Source organism: Botryllus schlosseri, chromosome 1, assembly GCF_051294905.1.
Source record: "Botryllus schlosseri isolate E-star chromosome 1, Bs_hap1, whole genome shotgun sequence".
NCBI classification, from domain to species: Eukaryota; Metazoa; Chordata; class Ascidiacea; order Stolidobranchia; family Styelidae; genus Botryllus; species Botryllus schlosseri.
This window is the reverse complement of record NC_137236.1, coordinates 40274275-40294820: the sequence shown is the minus strand read 5'-3', so window position 1 is coordinate 40294820 and position 20546 is coordinate 40274275. Positions and strand designations below refer to the sequence as shown.

Sequence of the window (20546 nt, the reverse complement as noted above, 5' to 3'; positions counted from 1 at the left end):
GTATCGGGGGAGTTTGGTCTGAGGGGTGCAGGAGTTTGCTTTATCGTCCTATGTGGGGGGGGTGGGGGCAAGACCAACGTATTGGGGGGGGCTGACGAAATGTTGTTACGGTCCTTTTGGACTTTCGGAGAAATCACCTTTATTGTTAGTCAACACAAAAGTGTAATTTCGAGGTCGAGCCGAAAAGTTGACATTTTTTCTTAGTCAACTCGCCGGTGATTTCAGTCTGTATGCCCATTTTTCGGTTCCCAATATTTGGGGGGCGATGATCGCTGTTGAATTTGAAAAGGGGGCGATGAGTCGAAAAAGGTTGGGAACCACTGGACTAGACGGTAGGTGCACCGCCTGCACAGCCGGATAATGCTTGGTCTAGTATTCACATGCTTTGTGATGTTTTCATACCATATATTCGCAGGTTTAACTTCGCTGTTCACATATTACGGATTCCGAATCACTAAACATTCTCCACTGCAAACTTTGGATTTGCCACACAGATAATGTGTAACACCCTCAACCCGCCCACTTCAACGTAACCTTCCGAAATCAACGGAAACAAACAAACCATATACCAAAACATATCGCTCGGTGACCAAGGCAAGCGTACCATTTGTTGACTGACTTCGTAGTATGGATCTATAAATTGCAGAACTAATATTTATCAAGGTTTTAACTTGTGGGCAGCTGAATTAGAAGCGAATTGAATTTTAATTTTAATTGAAGATACCTATATAGATTACAAACCAGTGTTGGGATGACTCGAGTCATGACTTGACTCGAGTCAGACTCGAGTCACCGTTTTCGTATGACTTGACTTGACTCGAGTCACTTTGCTAAAATGACTTGACTTGACTTGACTCGGCCTATCAGAAATATGGATTGACTAGTGACTCGGGGCAAAATTTCCGAGTCAATTTCAAGTCATCAAGTAATCGGCGTCGATCAAAATCCCTGCATCTTGCATATGGTCAGGTTGTTCGCGTAACGCTGGTGTAACCGGTGAGAGCGACCGATCATTTAATGATCGTGCGTTTTACTGAGTCTCCATTGTTCTCTCACAAATAAATTGAACGCAAACGAAGTGATCGAAGCTTACAGCTTACGTTGTCGTAAACTAGTATAGTAAAGTCATTTCTGCTCTCTGTTTTACCATAACCAAACCTCTTGTTTTATTGAAACTGAATTCGAATATAGTTAATATAGTCCTCAACCATTTGCGCAGGTTCAAATTGCATCATATCGATTTGTAAATGCGTAATGTATTGCATTTTATCAATTTGTATTTATTAAACTGGGATTTAGCAGTTATACGTATATATGAGAAATACAGCGCCTTCTTGCGTGTATATTTAACTCTATATTCATTCATCGGTTCAAAAGCAATGACTACTCAATCTGTATTTCAGTCAGCTAGCAAAATGCAATGACGTTATCATGCCTATAATACTTCGATAAGGCAACTTGACTGGAATTGTGACTTGACTCGTGACTTGACTTGACTTGACTCGACTTGACTCGAGTCACCTCCAAAAATCGAGTGACTTGACTTGACTCGAGTCACCTTTTGAAAACCGATTGACTTGACTTGACTCGAGTCAAAATGTGCAATGACTCGAAATGACTCGTGACTCGAAGGTAGTGACTTGATCCCAACACTGTTACAAACTGATCGCATTGTGTATAATTCATACCATTCGTTATTCAACGCATCGTTTCTAAATAATATAGGGTAATACATATTTGTGGACATGTGACTGCGTTGTCACGTCATATCGCTCAAATTTATTTATCAGATCTACCATGGTTAAGTGCTAAGGACAGATAGCCTCGTCCTGTTGTTCAGAAAAGATGAATCTAATTAATATATGTGTTTTCAGTATTGTCGTATACGCTAGCTAACTAGTACGACGTGATCAATACAATGGCAGAAGGGGGTCGAGATCACCATTCTGGTGTCGCTGACGACATGCCTACATCATTATTACCGGGAACAAGCGGTAAGTAATGCCCGACCGTTGTGTTGGAGCGCAGAATATTTAAAATTCAAAATACCATTATCCATATAAAATACTGGTTAAGTTAGGCCTATTTAAATACAATCCATTTCGCTCTTTCCATGAATATTATGCAGAACATAATAGAATCCATATTATTTTATGATAAGACTATGTATGGAACCTGGCACGCAGTACAGTAATCACGTGTGTCTTAGGATCTGCAACTTTGGCTGAAGGTGAAAATATCAATCAAAATTTCGAAAATAGCCCTGTTACCGTCGTGGGCGGAAATCAGATCAATGTCGTCTACAACATTACCAGTGCTGAAGGAGAAGCAAGTCCTTCGATTCAAGGTGAGTGCAATGTTTTGTTCTTCATTTTATACGGTGTCCCAATTAAGGAGAATGGTCTACTTTGAGGCACTTAATTTCAATGAGAAGAAAAATGTGTTATAAAATATTTCAAGGCCAGTTGGTCATGATAATTTTATGAGTGTTCTGGGTTATCAACATGTTGATATATCAGATATACGCAATGAAACCCATTGGAGTAGTCCGGATGAACTATTCCGGACTTTGAGAGAAAGTACCTGCTTTTCATTCAAGTACCCTTTGACTGATACTTGAGTATGCGCTTAAATGTGTAGCGCAGTGGTTCTCAACCGGGGGTCCGCGAAGACTTTTCATGGGGTCTGCGAGACCTCTCAATTTGCGAAATGATTGTTAACCTAACTTGTAATTTTTTTTAAATTAGGGAAAGCAAGAGGCAGTTTTTCTCCCCAACTGCTAAAACCTCATTACTCACATCATCAGAATAATCGTCTGATATGAAATATCCTACCGTGCAAATTCATTTTCATTGCCGAATTGCTAATAACCTACTGATACAAACATATTGTTTTTGAGACGTTTTGTTGCGGTGTGTGAAAAAATTAAAAATATGGAGATGGTAAGATCAATCAGGGTGAATTCGTAGTCAGTGTCATCAAATTAGTCGAGTTGTCTGAAATAACAGCTCCTGAAGTATTTTTCCTAATTTTTCCCAATGAAGGGATTGAAACCTCGCCACGAAAGCCATTTTATCCAGTGATATACATAACCGCTATTCCAGAATAACTTCCAAGATGAGATGCTAGATAAAAATGACTAGGCTTGACGTGATATGTTCATTAAAATTATACTTTGTGGCCCCGATAGCAGACCGTATGTATAAACGTAAGACCGCATATATTCATACAAGTGGACTTTAAATAGGCCGCAGCGGTTCTCAACCGGGGGTCCGCGGACCCCTGGGGGTCCACGAAGCATTTTCAGGGGGTCTGCGAAGATTCAAAATAGTTGACAACCTAATTTGTATTCTTTTAAATTCGGACAATCACGAGGCAGTTTCGCTTCATTACTGGTAAAACTCCAGAGCTCACATCAACAGAATGGCAGTCCGAGATAAGATTAGGGATGGTGTGAACCTCTGAAAGGTTCAGGTTCGTGTGAACGCGAACCTTTTTGAAAGGTTCTGTGTGAACGCGAACGTGAACCTGGTGACGTCATAATGCTAATTCCAACCATGCATTTCAGTGAGTTGATATATTATTGTGAACAACACTTAGCGACAACTCGGACCACATTATGCCACAATGCAGGAGTAGGCTACATACTGACTAATTAACGGTCACCAAATGTATCAAGTGGAGCCATCAAATTATATAATATTCCCATAAAATCAATATCTTCCGTCACTTTGCCAAGAATTTCGACGAGGATTTTGGGGAAATATAAGCTTACGCCTTAACGGTATAGGCCAGATCTGACATTGTATTTGGCGCCTGAGTTGAGTATTGCTGCATTGATATTGAGCAAAGTGTAATACGGGTTTCTATACTTGCTACCCATATTACCCCATTAACAAGTTATACAGCAGTATCCAACACCTCAATCGCACTGATTTGGTTTTAATGATACAGTAAACATGTGAAGTCAAGATTGACGCCTGTTAGATTTTTTACATCAGAAAACGATATCAATCTTCTTGATTGGTTGAATAAGCATCATTCGATGACTACATGTAGTGTATTTCGCTCGTGATGTTGTGTGATTGCTGGTCAAGCTCACAGCAGATAGTCACTAAATATTCACATACGGAAAGCTGGATTTTTCGAGCAAACTTTTGTAACAAAGCGGGTATCATTTTTGAGATTGTCAAGGTGCATGCTCGCTAAGTCTTAGTGTTGATTTTTTGAGGAGGGTTGGTGCGATGACATGCAAAATAAGGTCAAAAACATACAAAATAAGGTCAGTCGCGACATGCAAAATAAGGTCAGTGACATGCAAAATAAGGTCAGTCGCGACATGCAGAATAAGGTCAGTCACATGCAAAATAAGGTCAGTCACATGCAAAATAAGGTCAGTGACATGCAAAATAAGGTCAGTCACATGCAAAATAAGGTCAGTCGCGACATGCAAAATAAGGTCAGTCACATGCAAAATACGGTCAGTCGCGACATGCAAAATAAGGTCAGTCACATGCAAAATAAGGTCAGTCACATGCAAAATAAGGTCAGTCACATGCAAAATAAGGTCAGTCGCGACATGCAAAATAAGGTCAGCCGCATGCAAAATAAGGTTAGTCGCGACAAGCAAAATAAGGTCAGTCTCATGCAAAATAAGGTCAGTGGCATGCGAAATAGGGTCAGTCGCGACATGCAGATTGCAGAATAAGGTCAGTGGCATAAGAAAACAGTAGGATTTGAAGTAAACATTTGGATTTATACGCGGACTCTTTATATTCTACATGCGACTCACCTCTCGTAATTGTAATGATCGTATGATTACATTTTGTTGAAACATCTTCAGATTTAGGATATATATGGGGAATGTCAATCGTGAAATTACTATATAGGAAAGATATTTTGAATTTATTTTTCATAAGAAAAAAGTTGGATTAGTAATTGAAGTATAGATTCGGATTTATGCGCGGACTGACCTTATTTTGCATGTCGCGACTGACCTTATTTTGCATGTCACTGACCTTATTTTGCATGTAATCGCACCAACCCTGTAGGATTTTTTATGCTACCAGCGCCATGCATAGAGTGGCCGGCAGTTGAAATGCGAAAAATTGGAACCAAAGATGATATAATGAAGGGAAAATTATAATACATGAAAAAGGTTCACAGTGCAGAATCTACCAAGGTTCTGTTGTGAACGCAAACCTCTAAATTTCCGAGGCTCACACACAGAACGCGAACGTGAACCTCACGTTCACGCCATCCCTAGATAAGATATCCTACTGCGCAGACTCATTTTAATTCTTAAATTGCCAATAGCCTACTGATACAAAAATTTTGCTGTTTAGAGATGTTTTGTTTGGGATTGTGGAAAAAAAGTTTGATGAGTAAGGTCAATCACGGTGACTTCGAAATGTTTACAAAAATCCATTTTCTCCTGTGATATACACAACCAATTTCCCATAATAACTTCAAGATAAGCTTCTAGATAGAATAACCAGGCTGGGCGTTGTATGTTCATTATAAAAATAGTTGTCCATTTTGGTGCCATATTTGTTGCGATCATACGCAAATGTGTCGTCGGAAGCGTTACGCGTTATCATTACATTCGCCACCACCCATATTAATGGAAATGGATTTTCCACTCGTTCATATCCAATCCAAATCGAAGGCACGGATTTTCAAGACACGACCACGTATTTCAAGGAATGCAGTTGCAGAATTCGCTTTGACATAATAGAAGTGAACCCACTTTCTATAAATAGTATGATATAATTTTCAAGAACAGTCATTTAGTTGCTGTATATCACCAAACCTACAGTTATCACTTTCATAAGACATATGACGATTACACGATTATTGAGCTAAATTTGACAGAAAATTTCGTGGGGGTCCGCGGGGTCCATGACGGTCCGAAAGGGGTCCGCGAAGACAAAAAGGTTGAGAACCACTGATAATAGGGTGTGGAAGCTATCAAGGTCTTATATTAAAAATATGTGTCTTCATTATAGGGCCACAAATGTTGCGATCACACCAAAAGTGTCTTCGGAATCGTTACGTGTTATTATTACATTGACCTCTATCTATCTTTGTGTGTGGAAAGGGATTTTTGCTACGTACCACGTAGGCCTACTTCAAGAAATACAGCTGCAAAGTTAGCTTTGAAATAATAAAGTCTATACAATTTATAAATAAATCGCATGATGTTGTTATCAAGAAAAGTCATTTTGTCGCTGTCTATAACAAGCCTACAGTTCAATGAGTTCATATTTGCGCAAGACAGATGACTCTCGCACTATAATTGAGCTAAATTTGAACTAAAACTTGAGGGGGTCCGCGAGGGTCCGTGATGGTCCAAAAGGGCTCCGCGAAGCCAAAAAGGTTGAGAAACACTGGTGTAGCGGGTGCGCCAACATTACAATAGTGCTATCGCCGAAATATTGAATCGCAACGAAGAGTTTTAATAGCGTGTGGAAGAGCGATTTTAGTTCAACGCAAAAAGAGGCGGTGGTGCTTCGTCAGTACGAATTTGATTATTTTAATATTAATATTATATTAACAATCATCAAGCCGGACTTGAATTAGAAACTGCTGATATGAGTATAATTCGATATATTTTGTACAGCCTAAGAAGAAAGGCGGACCCGCTCAGTGTCACACACATAGACCATTGTTATGTCAGAGTTCAGGGCAATCTGGAGATTTCCCGATTTCGCCGAGTGAGATGAATGAAGAAAAAGAACCGTATATGTTTATTTATTGTGGGTAACATTGGGAAAATAAATAAGTAGACTTTTTTTGAGCGCTACCTTTTCAAGGAATTTGGATGCGTTTGAAAGTTTGAAAGCGAGAACATAGAAAATCACTTGATTTTTGTTGCATTTTCGCTTCGTTTATAAATAATAAATTCGTGTTAATATTTTTATAGCACAGAATTGTAGGTTGGCAATGCCCAAGTTGGCCTAAGGACGAGCCGTAACTGTGAATATTATAAATACCTATAATAAATGAAATTTATTTTATTTCAGCTTACGGATGAACTTAAGTGATTGGTGTATAATCTTCAAATATTATTGTAATTAAAATTCCTTATGTAGATATTCATGTTGAACGCGGTTTTGATTTTCCACGTGAGATATAAGGTTTTAGAAACGAATTACTTTGTAACAGGTAACAGAAAAAGGGGAAACAAGGGCGGGTTGACTAAAATCCCACGAAAGACCAACAAGATTCTTAAGCGGTCATCAAGATCATCGCCAAATAATCCTTATGGTAAATATGCAGTCGTAACAATTAATTGTTTCTCCGTGTATCGTCAAGTTTTTGGCAGTATTATAACGAATGGGTCAATTGCAGTGCGAAAATATTAAAACGTTCAGTCAATTTCATTGATAGAAGAGAGACTCAATACTTGACTCATTTCAGCACGAGAAAGGCGAAAAGGAAGGTTGGGAGCTACCTATTAACATATTACTCTGTTGTAATATAATTGTTGTTACGAGAGGAGAGACAATTATCTTACTAGCTATAATCTGAGTGGTATTTCCATAAATCATAGCATAGTAGGCCTAATACATATCAAGCATCACGAATTTTGAGGTTGATGTATACAACATTCGACCGATGTACTAAGATGCAATCAGCCCGTTCACTGACAAAATATATCTTTGCAGATCCGTCAGCAAAGCATAACTTCTCCACTTGATATCTTTCGATATATAGCATAAAAAAGCGTATTTCGGTTGTCGGTATGCAATACAAAAAATCTTTCGACATTTTTGTTGCTGTTGGTATAGAATTATGGTGCTCGGCAGGCAGCAATGGCCTTGTGCACCAGGTCAATTAGTGATAAACGCATCATTCTAATAAATCTCTCTTCCGGACAACAGAAAAAAATTATATTGCCGAGGAAATCGCTGCGGGATGGGTCAGTATGTTATCTATGAAAAGGCACGCCGTGTTCCCGAGCTGCGCTTTCCCGGTACTCCCGTTCGCAGGAATATTTTGGGCAATGAATGAGAAAATGTTCCACAGTTTCAAGTCTTGTTTTTGTGTCGACGCGTTTTAACGCGTTTTTCACATAAATCGGACATGCAAAATAAAACGTACAAAATTTGTTTTATCTACAATGCTACAGAACGTAGATCCGACGGTTAAAAGAACCACCCGACACCCTAGCTTTCCTGGCCCCACCTACTTAGGCACCCCCTAGCATGGCTGCGAACACAAACACGATATCAACCACGACTTATTACCTTGCATTATAGAAACAATAAAGGGGTTTCATAAAATTCAGCATGAAAACACAAAATTAAGTGGATAATGTCACTGGGGGGAGTAATTGTAATTATATTCGTGCGCAAGAGTTGAAAGTACACAAATATCTAATGACTATCACAAAAATGCAACCTCCAATGAAACAGTTGATACATATTGGGCAGAGCGCACTAAAAATGCCTATTCAATAGATTGAACTACAAGCACTTGATCTTATGGAATTTCTATGTTGTTGAATTTTATACCGCAGTTCTCAATCTTCCCCTAGGCTGGGGAAAATAATTTTTAAGTGCTATACATAGCAATATTCGGTACGAAACATTGAAGTTAATTGCCTGACACAGTACCACAAATAAATTATTAGAATTTACAGACTTAGAAGTAGCAAGATGGCCAGCAAACATTGAAATGAGGACTAAAAATATATTCGAGTGAAAATATCATTGCAGTGGATTACTAAAATTTGATTCACATGTAAGAGTACGTAAGTATAGGTGAGGAAAATATTGCCAGTATTGAAAAAAATCGATGCACATTTCTGACAACACATTAAATTCCTATTCAATGGACTCAACTATATTAAAATTGCATTCAGGTGTTGGAGTACATGAAATATATCGCCAGAGATGGCTAAAATATATCGTTAGCCTTCAATTAAAACTTTATTAATATTCGGCTTAGCACATCAAAATATCAGCATTTAATCAATCAAACTATCAGTACTTGAATTTTAATGAATTTTGAAAATGAATTCTGACATGAAAGATTGAAAGTATAATTTGCTAAATGGGCACTGTATGAATTTAGAGACAAAGTTTCTAGTGTCAATATACAGCGTATTCCACAATTTCGTAGGCTGGAGAGGTGCTCAGCATGACAGGCGTTTGGCCCAGCAATATTGGGTACAAGGATATAGTAAGTTTTCCCAGTTTTAACAGTTTCTGGCCGTATTTTCCATGTATCAGGCTGATACACCAAATACCAATATTGTGGTAGGGGAGATGTGGTACCGATGGATCACTGGGACCGAAAATACTTTGAAAATTCTCTATGATAATTCCATGATTACACTCCGTGAACTTGTCTACAATTGCATGCTAGCAACATCTTTCCTCACATACAAAAAAAAAATCGACGTGCGCGAACTATGGGGTCTCTCACAGATGTTTTTTGTTTTGGGGGGTGTAAAGTAAATTTAGATCGACATATACATTTTTCTTTGTAACCTTCAACACGAACGAACCAGCAATCATTTTTATTGCAAAGTCTAGGGCTTGTATCAGGCTATATAATGGAACCTATTATTTTTTTCAGTACTTTCCTTGAGTGGATTTTTTTTCGATTCATGTACAAAATTAGTAGGGTGGGGACCGATGATACAATAGCCAAATCAAGCAAAATAAACAAGCATACTAATCATGAAACAAATGAAACATGACTACGTACAGAAAATCTTTATGTAATAATTGCATATGATGTTTTATCGCTATAACGAGGTCTTTGAAAGTCACACTGTCGATTTTCGGGCAATATATATGTACCCTTAAATTTATAAGTCCGAGCCTAAATCGAAACGTGATTTTATGACAACATTTGAGTCAATATTTAATCTATTATTTGACGGTTGCGACCGAAAATTCTTCTTTGGCTTGCTGTAGCTTAGATTATAATACTGAGCAAGAAAAGTTGTTACATCTGAGTTTTTTAGGGTATATGTGTCATAGGTCCCCGGGTCGTGTGCCATTGGACCCACCGGGTGGGGACCGATGACACGTTCGAGCAACAAATTTTAAACATCCATAAATATTTTTTTTAAATACCGATATTCATGTATATGCGCGCGATAGGTAGAGCTCGTATCAAAGTGCTGAGCCAGCAAAAGATCTGCTATTTTCGGCTGAACATTTTGGGGCCAGCGATCATTTTCCAATTTTAGATCCATCGGTACCACATCTCCCCTAACTTTACTATTCTTTGAGGTTACAATGGAATGTCTGTTTTGGCCGTCCTCTCTCGAGCCATGTGACTTGATTCGAGTCATGCACAAAGACTCGAGTACAAGTCGATTCCGTACAAAAATTGACTCGAGTTGAGTCATTTCACGCATTTGAAAAAGAAAATGATTCTAGTCAAGTCAAGACACCAAATAATCGGACAAATCTAATAGCCGATTTCGACAAAAAGTTTGTATCAATACAAAAACAAAGTTGCTGTCGCATCGACATTCATCCTCACTCGCGAATTCGTTCTACCCGACATCGTTCACCTTGTGTTCTTGGATTGCATGTTGCATTGCATGGACCGAGGAGAATACATTGCTACTTATGTGTGTAAAGCAGCTTTTGAATCCACACTGTTTTCTCGAGTATCTGCGGGAAAAGGACTCTCTTGGTAGTGGCATTGCCAATTACAAACATAGCAGTCCACATTACCGACCGTAAGTTAGTCTTCTGGCACTGTCGATTAAACAAAGGCTTATACCACCGAAAACTGTAATAAGTAAGCAGTAGGGGAGATGTGGTACCGATGGATCAAAAATTACAAAATGATCTCTGGCCCTTAAATCTTCAGCCAAGAATAGCAGATCTTTTGCTGGCTCAACACTTCGATACAAGCTCTACCTATCGCGGACATTTACATGAATATCCGCCTTTTCAAAAAATATTTATAAACGTTTAAAATTTGTTGCTCGAACGTGTCATCGGTCCCCACCCGGTGGGTCCAAAGGCACATGACCATGGGACCTATGCTATGAGACACACGCTCAAAAACTCAAATTTGGTAACTTGTTTTGTTGTGTACTATAAGCCAAGCTACAGCAAGCCAATGAAGAATGTTTCTTTGCGACCTTCAAGAATAAAATAGATTATATGAACTCAAATGTTGGCATAAAATCATGTTTTGATTTACGCCTAAACTTACAACATTAATGCCACATACATATTACCCGAAAATCGACATTTTGACTTTCAAATACCTCGTAATAGCGATAAAACACCGCAGGTAACTATGATTTACAGCCTATAATAGGCGAGTTTCTGTTGTTAAGTGATTAGTCGGTCCATCTATTTTACTTGATTCGGCTATGGTACCATAGGTCCCCCACCCCATAAATATTGTAATTGACTTGAAAATAGTCCACTCGAGGATGGTATTGATTTAAAAAATATGTGCCATTATATACATTGATACAAGCCCTATTCCTCACATCAAAAATTATGGCGGGTTGGTTAGTCTGAAAGGTGATATAGAAAAATGCAAATGTCGATCCAAATTTACTTTACACCCCCTAAAACGTAAATCATTCGTCACAGACCCCATAACTCATGCAGGTTGAATATTTTTGCATGTGAGGAAAGATTCTGTCAGCATGTGCTTGTAGACAAAATCACGGAGTGTAATCATGGAATTATCATGGAGAATTTCTCAAGTATTTTCGGTCCCAGTGATCCATCGGTACCACACCTCCCCCTATAGTCAAAGAAACGTTGTCAGTTAACCATATTAACCGTTCCTAAGTTGTTGTTCTTTCAGTTTTGAGGAACTGATTTAACCGATACAGCCATTGCGTAGGCCTACTGCTACTCGCATTGCCGTGATAAGCGTGTTACTAAAGAATAAACCGTAGATTTAGATTTTTATTATCGTCAAACTCTTCGGTCGCCCTTTAAAACAATCATGTTAGTTGTCATAAGTGTCAAAATATATTTAATGGCTTTTACTGAGATAAAATCAAAAATATGGAGCTTACTAAATGTTTTAGACCAGTGCTTTTCAACATTTCACCTTTCGCATTTTTTTTTTTGCAAAATAAATTACATTCGCACAACCAACCTAAAATTGTTATACAAAAAGAAGAAGACACTCAACAATATTCTGTTCAGATGTGCAACAAATAGTCTGCTACAGGCCATCAAGTGTCTCATTAAAAATATAATTCATTTTACTTGTTTTGATTTCAACTATAATTACCTAACATTCTTCTCGGCAAAATAAGCCGGTCTATTTCGTACAAGAACGTTTATACTAGTACTTGGATGGCCAGGTTTATATAATAACCATAAAACACTCCAATCCAAAATACAGAGTATTTTTACCGAGAGTAAAATGCTTACTGGCAGTAATCGTTGTCAAGAGATGACACAAAGGTCCCCGGGAAGGTCCAGTTTGTCGAAGGGTGAGAAACCCACATGTTTGTGTCGAGGTTCTGCCTGGTGGCTTGTCCCCAAAATTACCAAGGAGAGTATGTGCGTTAGAGCTCGCTACCTTACGTTGCTACAACGTGTGTTCTGTTTTTTTTTTCTTTTAATTTCCTATTTTCTGTTTAGCCAGTGAATGAGAAGAGCAAAGATAGTCACGATACTGCGTGTTCGACTCTTTAGCTCAATCGAACTTGAAATTTCATAACAGTTCAATAACCTTGAATCAGCTTTTCAGGCCACGACGAAATCCCAAGTTTTGGTGGCATCTCAAGACCCGAGCCACACGCAAGGAAATTAATGCATTTTTGTTATTATAGTAGTATGCTATGAATTTACGAACATGTATGATTTACAGAACGCGCAAAACACAATTGTACCCAGCGCAGCTCTGCGAAACATGTCTGACGCCAACAATTTCAAATTGGAGTGAATTAATTTCCTATGCCCGTCGCATTTGTGCTAGTACTCAGATTGCAAGAACGGGCCTATTCGGTGACGACTGCCGACCATTTCGATTACGGAGCATATCCATATGAAAAGTTTTGGCCAACCCGCGAGAGTCATTTTTGGTCGACATTTTTTTCGTCGCTGCTGATCTGTTTGGCCCCGTATTTTATCAGCGGTCTTTTGGCCTAAACTTTACCTTTTCCTGTGCCCTGACGAAGAAGGGGTTGGCCCCGAAATGAATGTGTCGCATAGACCCGAACTCGCTTCTTGCACACTCCTACAGTATACTTCATCCCAACGGTATTTAACGATGTTTTACAGAGAAACCAGTCGGACAAATCTTAACATGAATTCAAACCAATTTGTGTAATACAAAAGATGGCACATTCTCATGAAGCCACATATCCTGCGTGTCTCACTCATTGGCTATAGTGCCCAACACAGTGGCCTTGGATATGTAAAACGATCCGCAGGACTTTCTGCAATAAATCCAACAAATATGGCATAGATATTAACAGATTGCTCTGGCACCGTGGAAACCCATAATTATAGGTTTCCATTTGCGAACCATACTTTAATAACCGTTAAAGGGGTAAGAATTTGAGTTAAAGTAACTTGCATACGTTAGTCTGTATAATGTTGGCATTTACTACTATCCTCATGCCTCGCGCTAATCGAACTGTTATTACGAGAATATGATGATTGTTCAGCGAACGAAAGCAATTGGACGTCATATCTTCAGCGTGTCACAGTACAGTATAGATTACTAACAGACGGTCACAGGCTCAGTCATGCTGATACACTGTATGACTGTCACGATACCCGCTTTCGAACCAAGCTTTTGATTACGTAATAATTACAGTGCGCAAATATTAATTCAGTACGGCTCGTGGGAGTCAGAGCTTTTGTCGAAGCTATGATTAGTTATGTCACGTGTGAAGAGTCAAAAAGTTCTTACAATTGCGTCGCAACCAATCTTCCCTCTAAGCTGCGCACGTGCGCAATCGCGCAGTGCTGACACGGTCTCTGCGTTCAGAAAATCTAAGCTGCGAAAAGGGGCTGATCTTTTTTGTTAGTCGTTACGCACTGTTGTCCAAAGGACCGATCAGTAAGTTGGTGAGTGTGCGCAGACTAGTGGGAAATTAGCGGGGACGTTGGTCACAACTACAAAAGTTAGGTAACCACTACACTTGAATTTCCTATTAGGTTTATATGAATTATTCCTCGTCAGAAAATGTACCAATTATTTATGAGTTTCATCCGCATTCAGCGAAAGTTTAATTCGCACCTTCCGCACCACCTTCGTCATCCGCACTCAATTTTTTTTTCTCACAAGTGCATACCATTCCACAGGTTGAAAAGCACTGTTTTGTACAATAGTGGGTAGAATTCGTCCTGAGTCGTCAGCCAAATTAGGAGTCAACATGTTCTGCAACCACGGTTTCAGATAGGAAAGCAAAAACTAGATTAGTTTCAATTACCATCGTATCGTCATATATTTGTGTTCGCAGCAGACCTTCTATAGTAGTTTTTGTTCACACGAGCGAGAACCTCAATGCTGGTCACCTTTTAGAATCAATGTGCAGCTGACTTACCATATCAGCAATGGCAAACTGTAGCTATTTGTAGACATGAAACGACTCAATATTTTCCATTCCAGGCACCAGATCCAGAAAATTAATTCAAATTTGCAACGATAATACCAAGAAATTGACGGCTATTGACATCCTTGACGACTTCAGACTTGAAAACCTCAATCAACCCGACTTTGAAGTTTACCCGCAAATGCGAGAGATCGACGTTCAACATTATTACAAAGGTCGCTATGACAACATCAGCATTCAACGAGCTCAGAATTTAGGTGTTCGTAATCAGCTGACAAAGGAAGTTGGCTTTTTCCGCCAAGAGGGAATTGGAGCGAAAATGATCGGCTTTGGTGACTTATTTACATCCATATGGCAAAGAGAAAAAACAAGCTCGTTAGAAACAGTTGGTGTAACCGCTATAGTGGCATCTGCTGGATCCGGTAAATCCACACTCACACGCAGAATAGCAAGACAAGCTCTCGGCATGACTGCAGGAGGTGATGTCAAGGATCAGCCCTGTTACAAACATAAAATGGTACATTACATTGAATTGAAGGATATGGAAGAGGTTACCAGGCTTAATCCGTCCAAATTTCTCTTCGGGGGGCTGTATCAAAACGAAGTAGAAGAAGACCAGGCATTCGAATGGCTAGATAACCACCAGTCTGAGGCAATTTTAATATTTGACGGGCTTGATCAGGCAAGGTGGGAAGTTGATGATAAAAGTGTCCGAAAAATGAGAAAGCATGAAAAAGCAAGCTCCTGGACAATTATGTACAACATTCTATCCCGCAATATCCTTCGTGACGTGAAAGTGTACATTGCTTCACGCGAATTCAAGGTTTCAGAGTTACCGGCGATGGCGCGACCCGAAACCATCATTACACTGAATGGTCTTACTTCGGAAGACGCGCATAAGCTATTTGCGTTTTTACTCAAAGAGAAAGGCGAGGAACTCTGGCAGAAAATTGAATCCATGTCACCAAGACTGCTGAAGTTAGTTTCTGTACCCGTTTTCCTGATTTTAACAGCAGTTGTGATGGGAAGGGATCCAAACGAACCTCCCCCGAACACGGTAACAGAACTATACAATAGAATCGTATTAGCTCTGCGAAGCGTTGAAAACATTCGAAATCGGAATCAAATTTTATCGATCGTCCACAAACTGAAGGCATTAGCATTTCAAGGCATGAAAGAAGGAAGAGTAGTGTTCAAACAGACTGACCTGACAAACTTTGGAGTGTCAACGGAAGAAGTCCAAGATTTAATGACGAAAGTTCCGGGGAACAATCTACTCAGCCGGCATTTGATGGAAGGAGATTTCACATTCTTCTTCTGCCATCAAAGCCTGCAAGAATATCTGGCAGCGATCTTTGTAACGGAAATGGAGCTCAGCGAATTCTCTCGCTTCGATGAAGAACATCTTCATGAAGAGCAATGGTCCGTCGTGCGACGATTCGTGGCAGGCATTGTCTTCTCGAAACCACGGAATGATCTTTATAAAGGTCAGACATTTATACGTTTATCTTGTTTGGTAATATTTGAAATTCCCCTGCTGCAAACATCCAATTGATTCCTGGTTGGAAACCAGGAGTTAACTCATAAGCCCTAACTAAATGTTGGAAAGGCCAGCCAGTCCGCAAAAGTGTTACGTAAAAATGCCAAGAACGAAATCGGTCACTGTTTTCAAGTCGGCAGTTAACAAATCAGTAACATAAATATCGGCATGATACAAAATGACCGTCGAGTTTGAAACATCGACAAGTTCAGAAATCATGCAGCCCCACAAATCCGTGTATCAGGCGGCCTGAGTGGATCAATATTCCAGTGAAAAAATGCATATTCATTAAATTATTAGCCTACCTTAAATTGAACCACATCACGTTGGTTATATGTCGACACTGGTACAAATTAACCAAATAGTGGATTACATATGGCAGTTGCGAAGTTGCATTTCCGGAGTCATGATTCACAACATTGTCACAAAGTGCAATGAAATCGGTATGGTCAAAAAAATACCCAAGTATCTTTAATGTGATGGATAACAGTAGGATTACCTTTAGGAGGATTTGTCCTCCTTTATCGGGAGTTAGAAAATGTCCTCCGAGGACTCCAAAATGTCCTCGATTTTGGGAATTCGTCCTCCTTTATCGCTTTTAGAGCTAATATAGTGGTCAGCAGTGTTGGGAAGACTCGAGTCATGACTTTACTCGAGTCAGACTCGAGTCAACTTTTTAGTATGACTTGACTTGACTTGACTCGGCGATTCAGAAATGTGGATTGACTCGTGACTTTGAGAAAAATCTACGAGTCAATTTCAAGTCATTAAGTAAACGGTGTCGATTAAATCACCATATCTTTTATATGTTCGAATTGCTGGCGATACGCCGGTGACACTTGTGAGAGCAAGCAAACATTCACTGGTTGTACGTTTCAGTGATCCTCTATTGTTACATCAGAAATAAATTGACCGCTAACGAAATAATCGCAGCTTACGTTGTCGTAGTAGTAGATTAATCTAATAGCAACGTATCTTTGTTTCTTAGACGGTTCAGTGCTTACATTGCGCAGTGCTCACCTTTACCAAGCCCCTTTTATGATTTAAGTAGAACGAACATAGTTTATGCGTTTATATTTCCACCGATGTGTGGGATGGGTAGTGTATTGTGCCGTATTAATTTGTTTCAACTTATGGAGGCTTCGTATCCGATACTTTCTTTTTTCTGATGATAACAGACAGTAGCTATGCAGTTAAGTATTTTATTAGCAGTTTGAAGTGTGCGTGAGCGATACAACGCCTATTTGCATGTATATTTGACATTATATTCGTTATTTGATTTAAGATAAATAACCAATTTATCCGTCTTTCACCCAGTTAGCAGAATGTAATGACGTTGCATCATCACTCACTTGAAAATTCAATTTGACTTGAATCGTGACTTGACTGGACTCGACATGTCTCGAGTCACCTCCAAAAAACGAGTGACCTGGCTTGACTCGAGTCACCTTCGAAAATCGATTGACTTGACTTGACCCGAGTCAAAATGTGCAATGACTCGAGATGACTCGTCACTCGAAGGTAGTGACTTGATCCCGACGCATGTGGTCAGATATGAGGTAAAATGGGCATTAATGACGTTAAATGGGAATTTCGTGGTTTGAACAAGAATGAAGATCTTTTTTGTCAACCAACTGATAATATGAAAGAAACTGTATTTTGGGAGCTGAGCCGTAAAGTTGACTTTTTTCTCTCTTTTTTTTATTCAACCAACGTAAAGTGTGAAAGAAATAGGCGTACTGCATTTCTGGAGTTGGGCCGGTAAGTCGACATTTTTTTAGTCAACCGACCACTAGGTGGTCAAAATATACCATTTGTTCTGGATGTTCCTCCGGTATTCGAAGTCTGAAAATTTTGAAAAGTGTCCTCCTTTCCCGATTCCAAAATAGTAACCCTCGAAAACAGCCATTATATTCTTTGTGGTCGCATAAAGGGTACATATTTGAACTTTGACATATTTCATTCTGCTATGACGTCATAATGGGTCATACTCGAATCACTCAGGTACTCGATTTTGCCCAGCCCTACACGCAACCCACTGGCGTTGCAAATGTGGAACTCACCTCAACGGTATCTGTAAATTATCTCGCCACTAAGATCCCAGTTAACTAGTTACATCGATCAACACAAGCAATTTGATTGATGTTGTAATTTACTATACGAAATTATCACTTTGAAGCTATGAGGTCTTGATGCACCTGCACAATCGAATACATGTTGTAAAATATTGGTCGCGGTCTATTATTTATCCAGCTAAATGGGATATTCTTTCGTTGTATAATGTTCTTCAGCACGGCCGTGTAGCAGCACTTCGTCAGCCCCCCCAAAAAAACGTTGGTCTTGCCCCCCCCCCCCCACATGGCGATAAACCGAACCTTTTGAGGCTTTGCCCCCCGGACCCCCCTTTGGATGTACACTCTTTGCCGCTACGTGTCATCTACGTTGGGTGTCCGTTTAGCGAGCCAGCTGCTCTCGTCCAGACGCGCGAAGCGCAAAAATTTAAATAATTCATTCTTGAATCGGTTTATATCGTCGGGAATTGCATATATATTGCTATCAATTTTTATCCTATATCTTCTCACGGAATCAGATTTACCGGTAGAGCTGAGGGAGGTGTGTTTAAAAAGGTAGGACCCCTCAATAATAATTAAACATCTTTAGGCGTATAGGCTACCTATTGGCAGGAAGGAAACAGCACTTCGTCAGGACCAAAAAGAATAGGGTCTTGGGCTCCCATAGGGTGATAAACCATCCCCCCAAATCACGTTTTTCGCTTTTGCCACGTAATTAACCGTACTGTTCAGCGAGCCAACGCGGATCGCGAAAATTCGCTATAATTCATCATAAAATCGCTAGTCAGTGACATTAAAAGCCCAGCTACAGTGAGCCGAGCTATAATTCGGTAGCAACAGAGACGATTATCAACTGATGAAGTGTGCGTGAAAGAGACTGTGAGAGTGCAAGAAGAATGAAAAAGTGAAGCAAAGATACGACGATAAAGCGAGAGTGGAAGAACGTCAGAGACCCGAAAAAATGAAATTCATTGTGTACTGTCCGTGTAATTGCAATGTCGTGGAGCACAGGGCCTTAACCTGGCTAAAAGCACCACTGTCGTATCCAATAATAATAATAATAATAATAATAATTATCTGAACAAGAACTCGCAGAAATCGAGGGAGAAATGTGTAACAAAAACATAGAAAACTCTGAGGCAATGGAACTGCAATTCGGTCAAGATGACCTGAACCCACAACAATCACTTGATGACCCGAACAACGCAGAAGTAGAATTACAAAATACCACCCGGCACCCGAATGAATCAACAACACCTAACGATGGCGACATAGACACGGAATTAGAATTGGAGATCAAAAATCAAATCATCGACCGAATGAAATCCACATTGAATGTAAATGACAGAGTGCAGTTACCTGACTTACAAATTACAAAGAAACTGAAAACTGATATTGCAGTAGCGAACAAAATTTTGACAGAAACCATACTACCTGCAACTCTAAATGACAAACAAGGAGAAAGACCACAATGTCCCTTGACAACAATCAACAACCTCATTTACAGCACTGCGGCAGTTATCTCAGAAAGGCACTGCAAAATACCAAGAACTGTCAACAAAAAAAAGGGGAAGGCATACGCCAGCTTGGCAACGCAGAATTGAAAACAAAATCGCAAAACTAAGGTGTGACGTTGCGATACTCTCAGAACTAAAAAAAGGAAATGTTTCCCGCAAAGTAAAAAATAAAGTAAAAAGAATAGAACTGGAGCACCAAACCAAACTGCAGTCAACAGAAAAAGTGACAATGCTGCAAGAAGAATTAAAAATGAAAATATGCGCCAAAGCACAACGATTGAAACGATATAAAAAACGAGAAACACAATATCGCCAAAATTTGTTATTTGCTCGCAAACCTGGACAATTTTTTCGAATGATGAAACAAAAGTCAAATCAAAAACTTACCAGCAGCAAAATACCAGCCACTGCAGATGTGGAATCATTTTGGAAGAAAATATGGGAAACCAAAAAATTGCACAACTCAAATGCAAATTGGATACAAGACCTCCACACTGACCATCTACAAACACCAGAACAACAATGGTCAGAAATCACAAAACAAGAAATCATGGAGGCCCTAAAAAGTTCACTGAACTGGAAAGCAGCTGGTCCTGACCAGATCAAAAACTTTTGGCTAAAAAAACTAACTGCAACACATTATTACCTAGCGGTAACCTATAATGAGCTTTTATCCTCAACCAGCTCGCACGAGATCCCAGCCTGGTTCACACAAGGGATCACCTATCTTATTCCAAAAAATGAAAACACCAGGGACCCCAAGAACTACAGGCCAATAACATGCCTGACAACCATGTACAAAACACTGACCAAAATCCTGGCAAAACGAAGCTACAAACACCTAGAAAATCTTCTACCGCCTGAGCAGAAAGGATGCAAGGAAGGCGCCC

The 20546-nt window shown here is 39.5% G+C and overlaps 3 protein-coding genes across 3 annotated transcripts in view; all 3 read left to right on the top strand.

Moving 5' to 3' along the window:
• LOC145436443 (uncharacterized) overlaps positions 1–20546 on the top strand; it is a 512022-nt gene that overhangs the window by 276657 nt on the left and 214819 nt on the right. The window lies entirely within an intron of this gene.
• On the top strand, positions 1866–7510 carry LOC145439413 (uncharacterized). The gene is made up of 3 exons (XM_080316896.1): positions 1866–1994; positions 2210–2347; positions 7168–7510. The coding sequence occupies exons 1-3, from the start codon at positions 1919–1921 to the stop codon at positions 7365–7367; spliced, it is 414 nt and encodes a 137-aa protein (XP_080173022.1). The 5' UTR covers positions 1866–1918; the 3' UTR covers positions 7368–7510.
• LOC145438189 (protein NLRC5-like) lies at positions 14561–16082 on the top strand. Its single transcript, XM_080315568.1, has one exon. The coding sequence runs from the start codon at positions 14709–14711 to the stop codon at positions 16080–16082; it is 1374 nt and encodes a 457-aa protein (XP_080171694.1). The 5' UTR covers positions 14561–14708.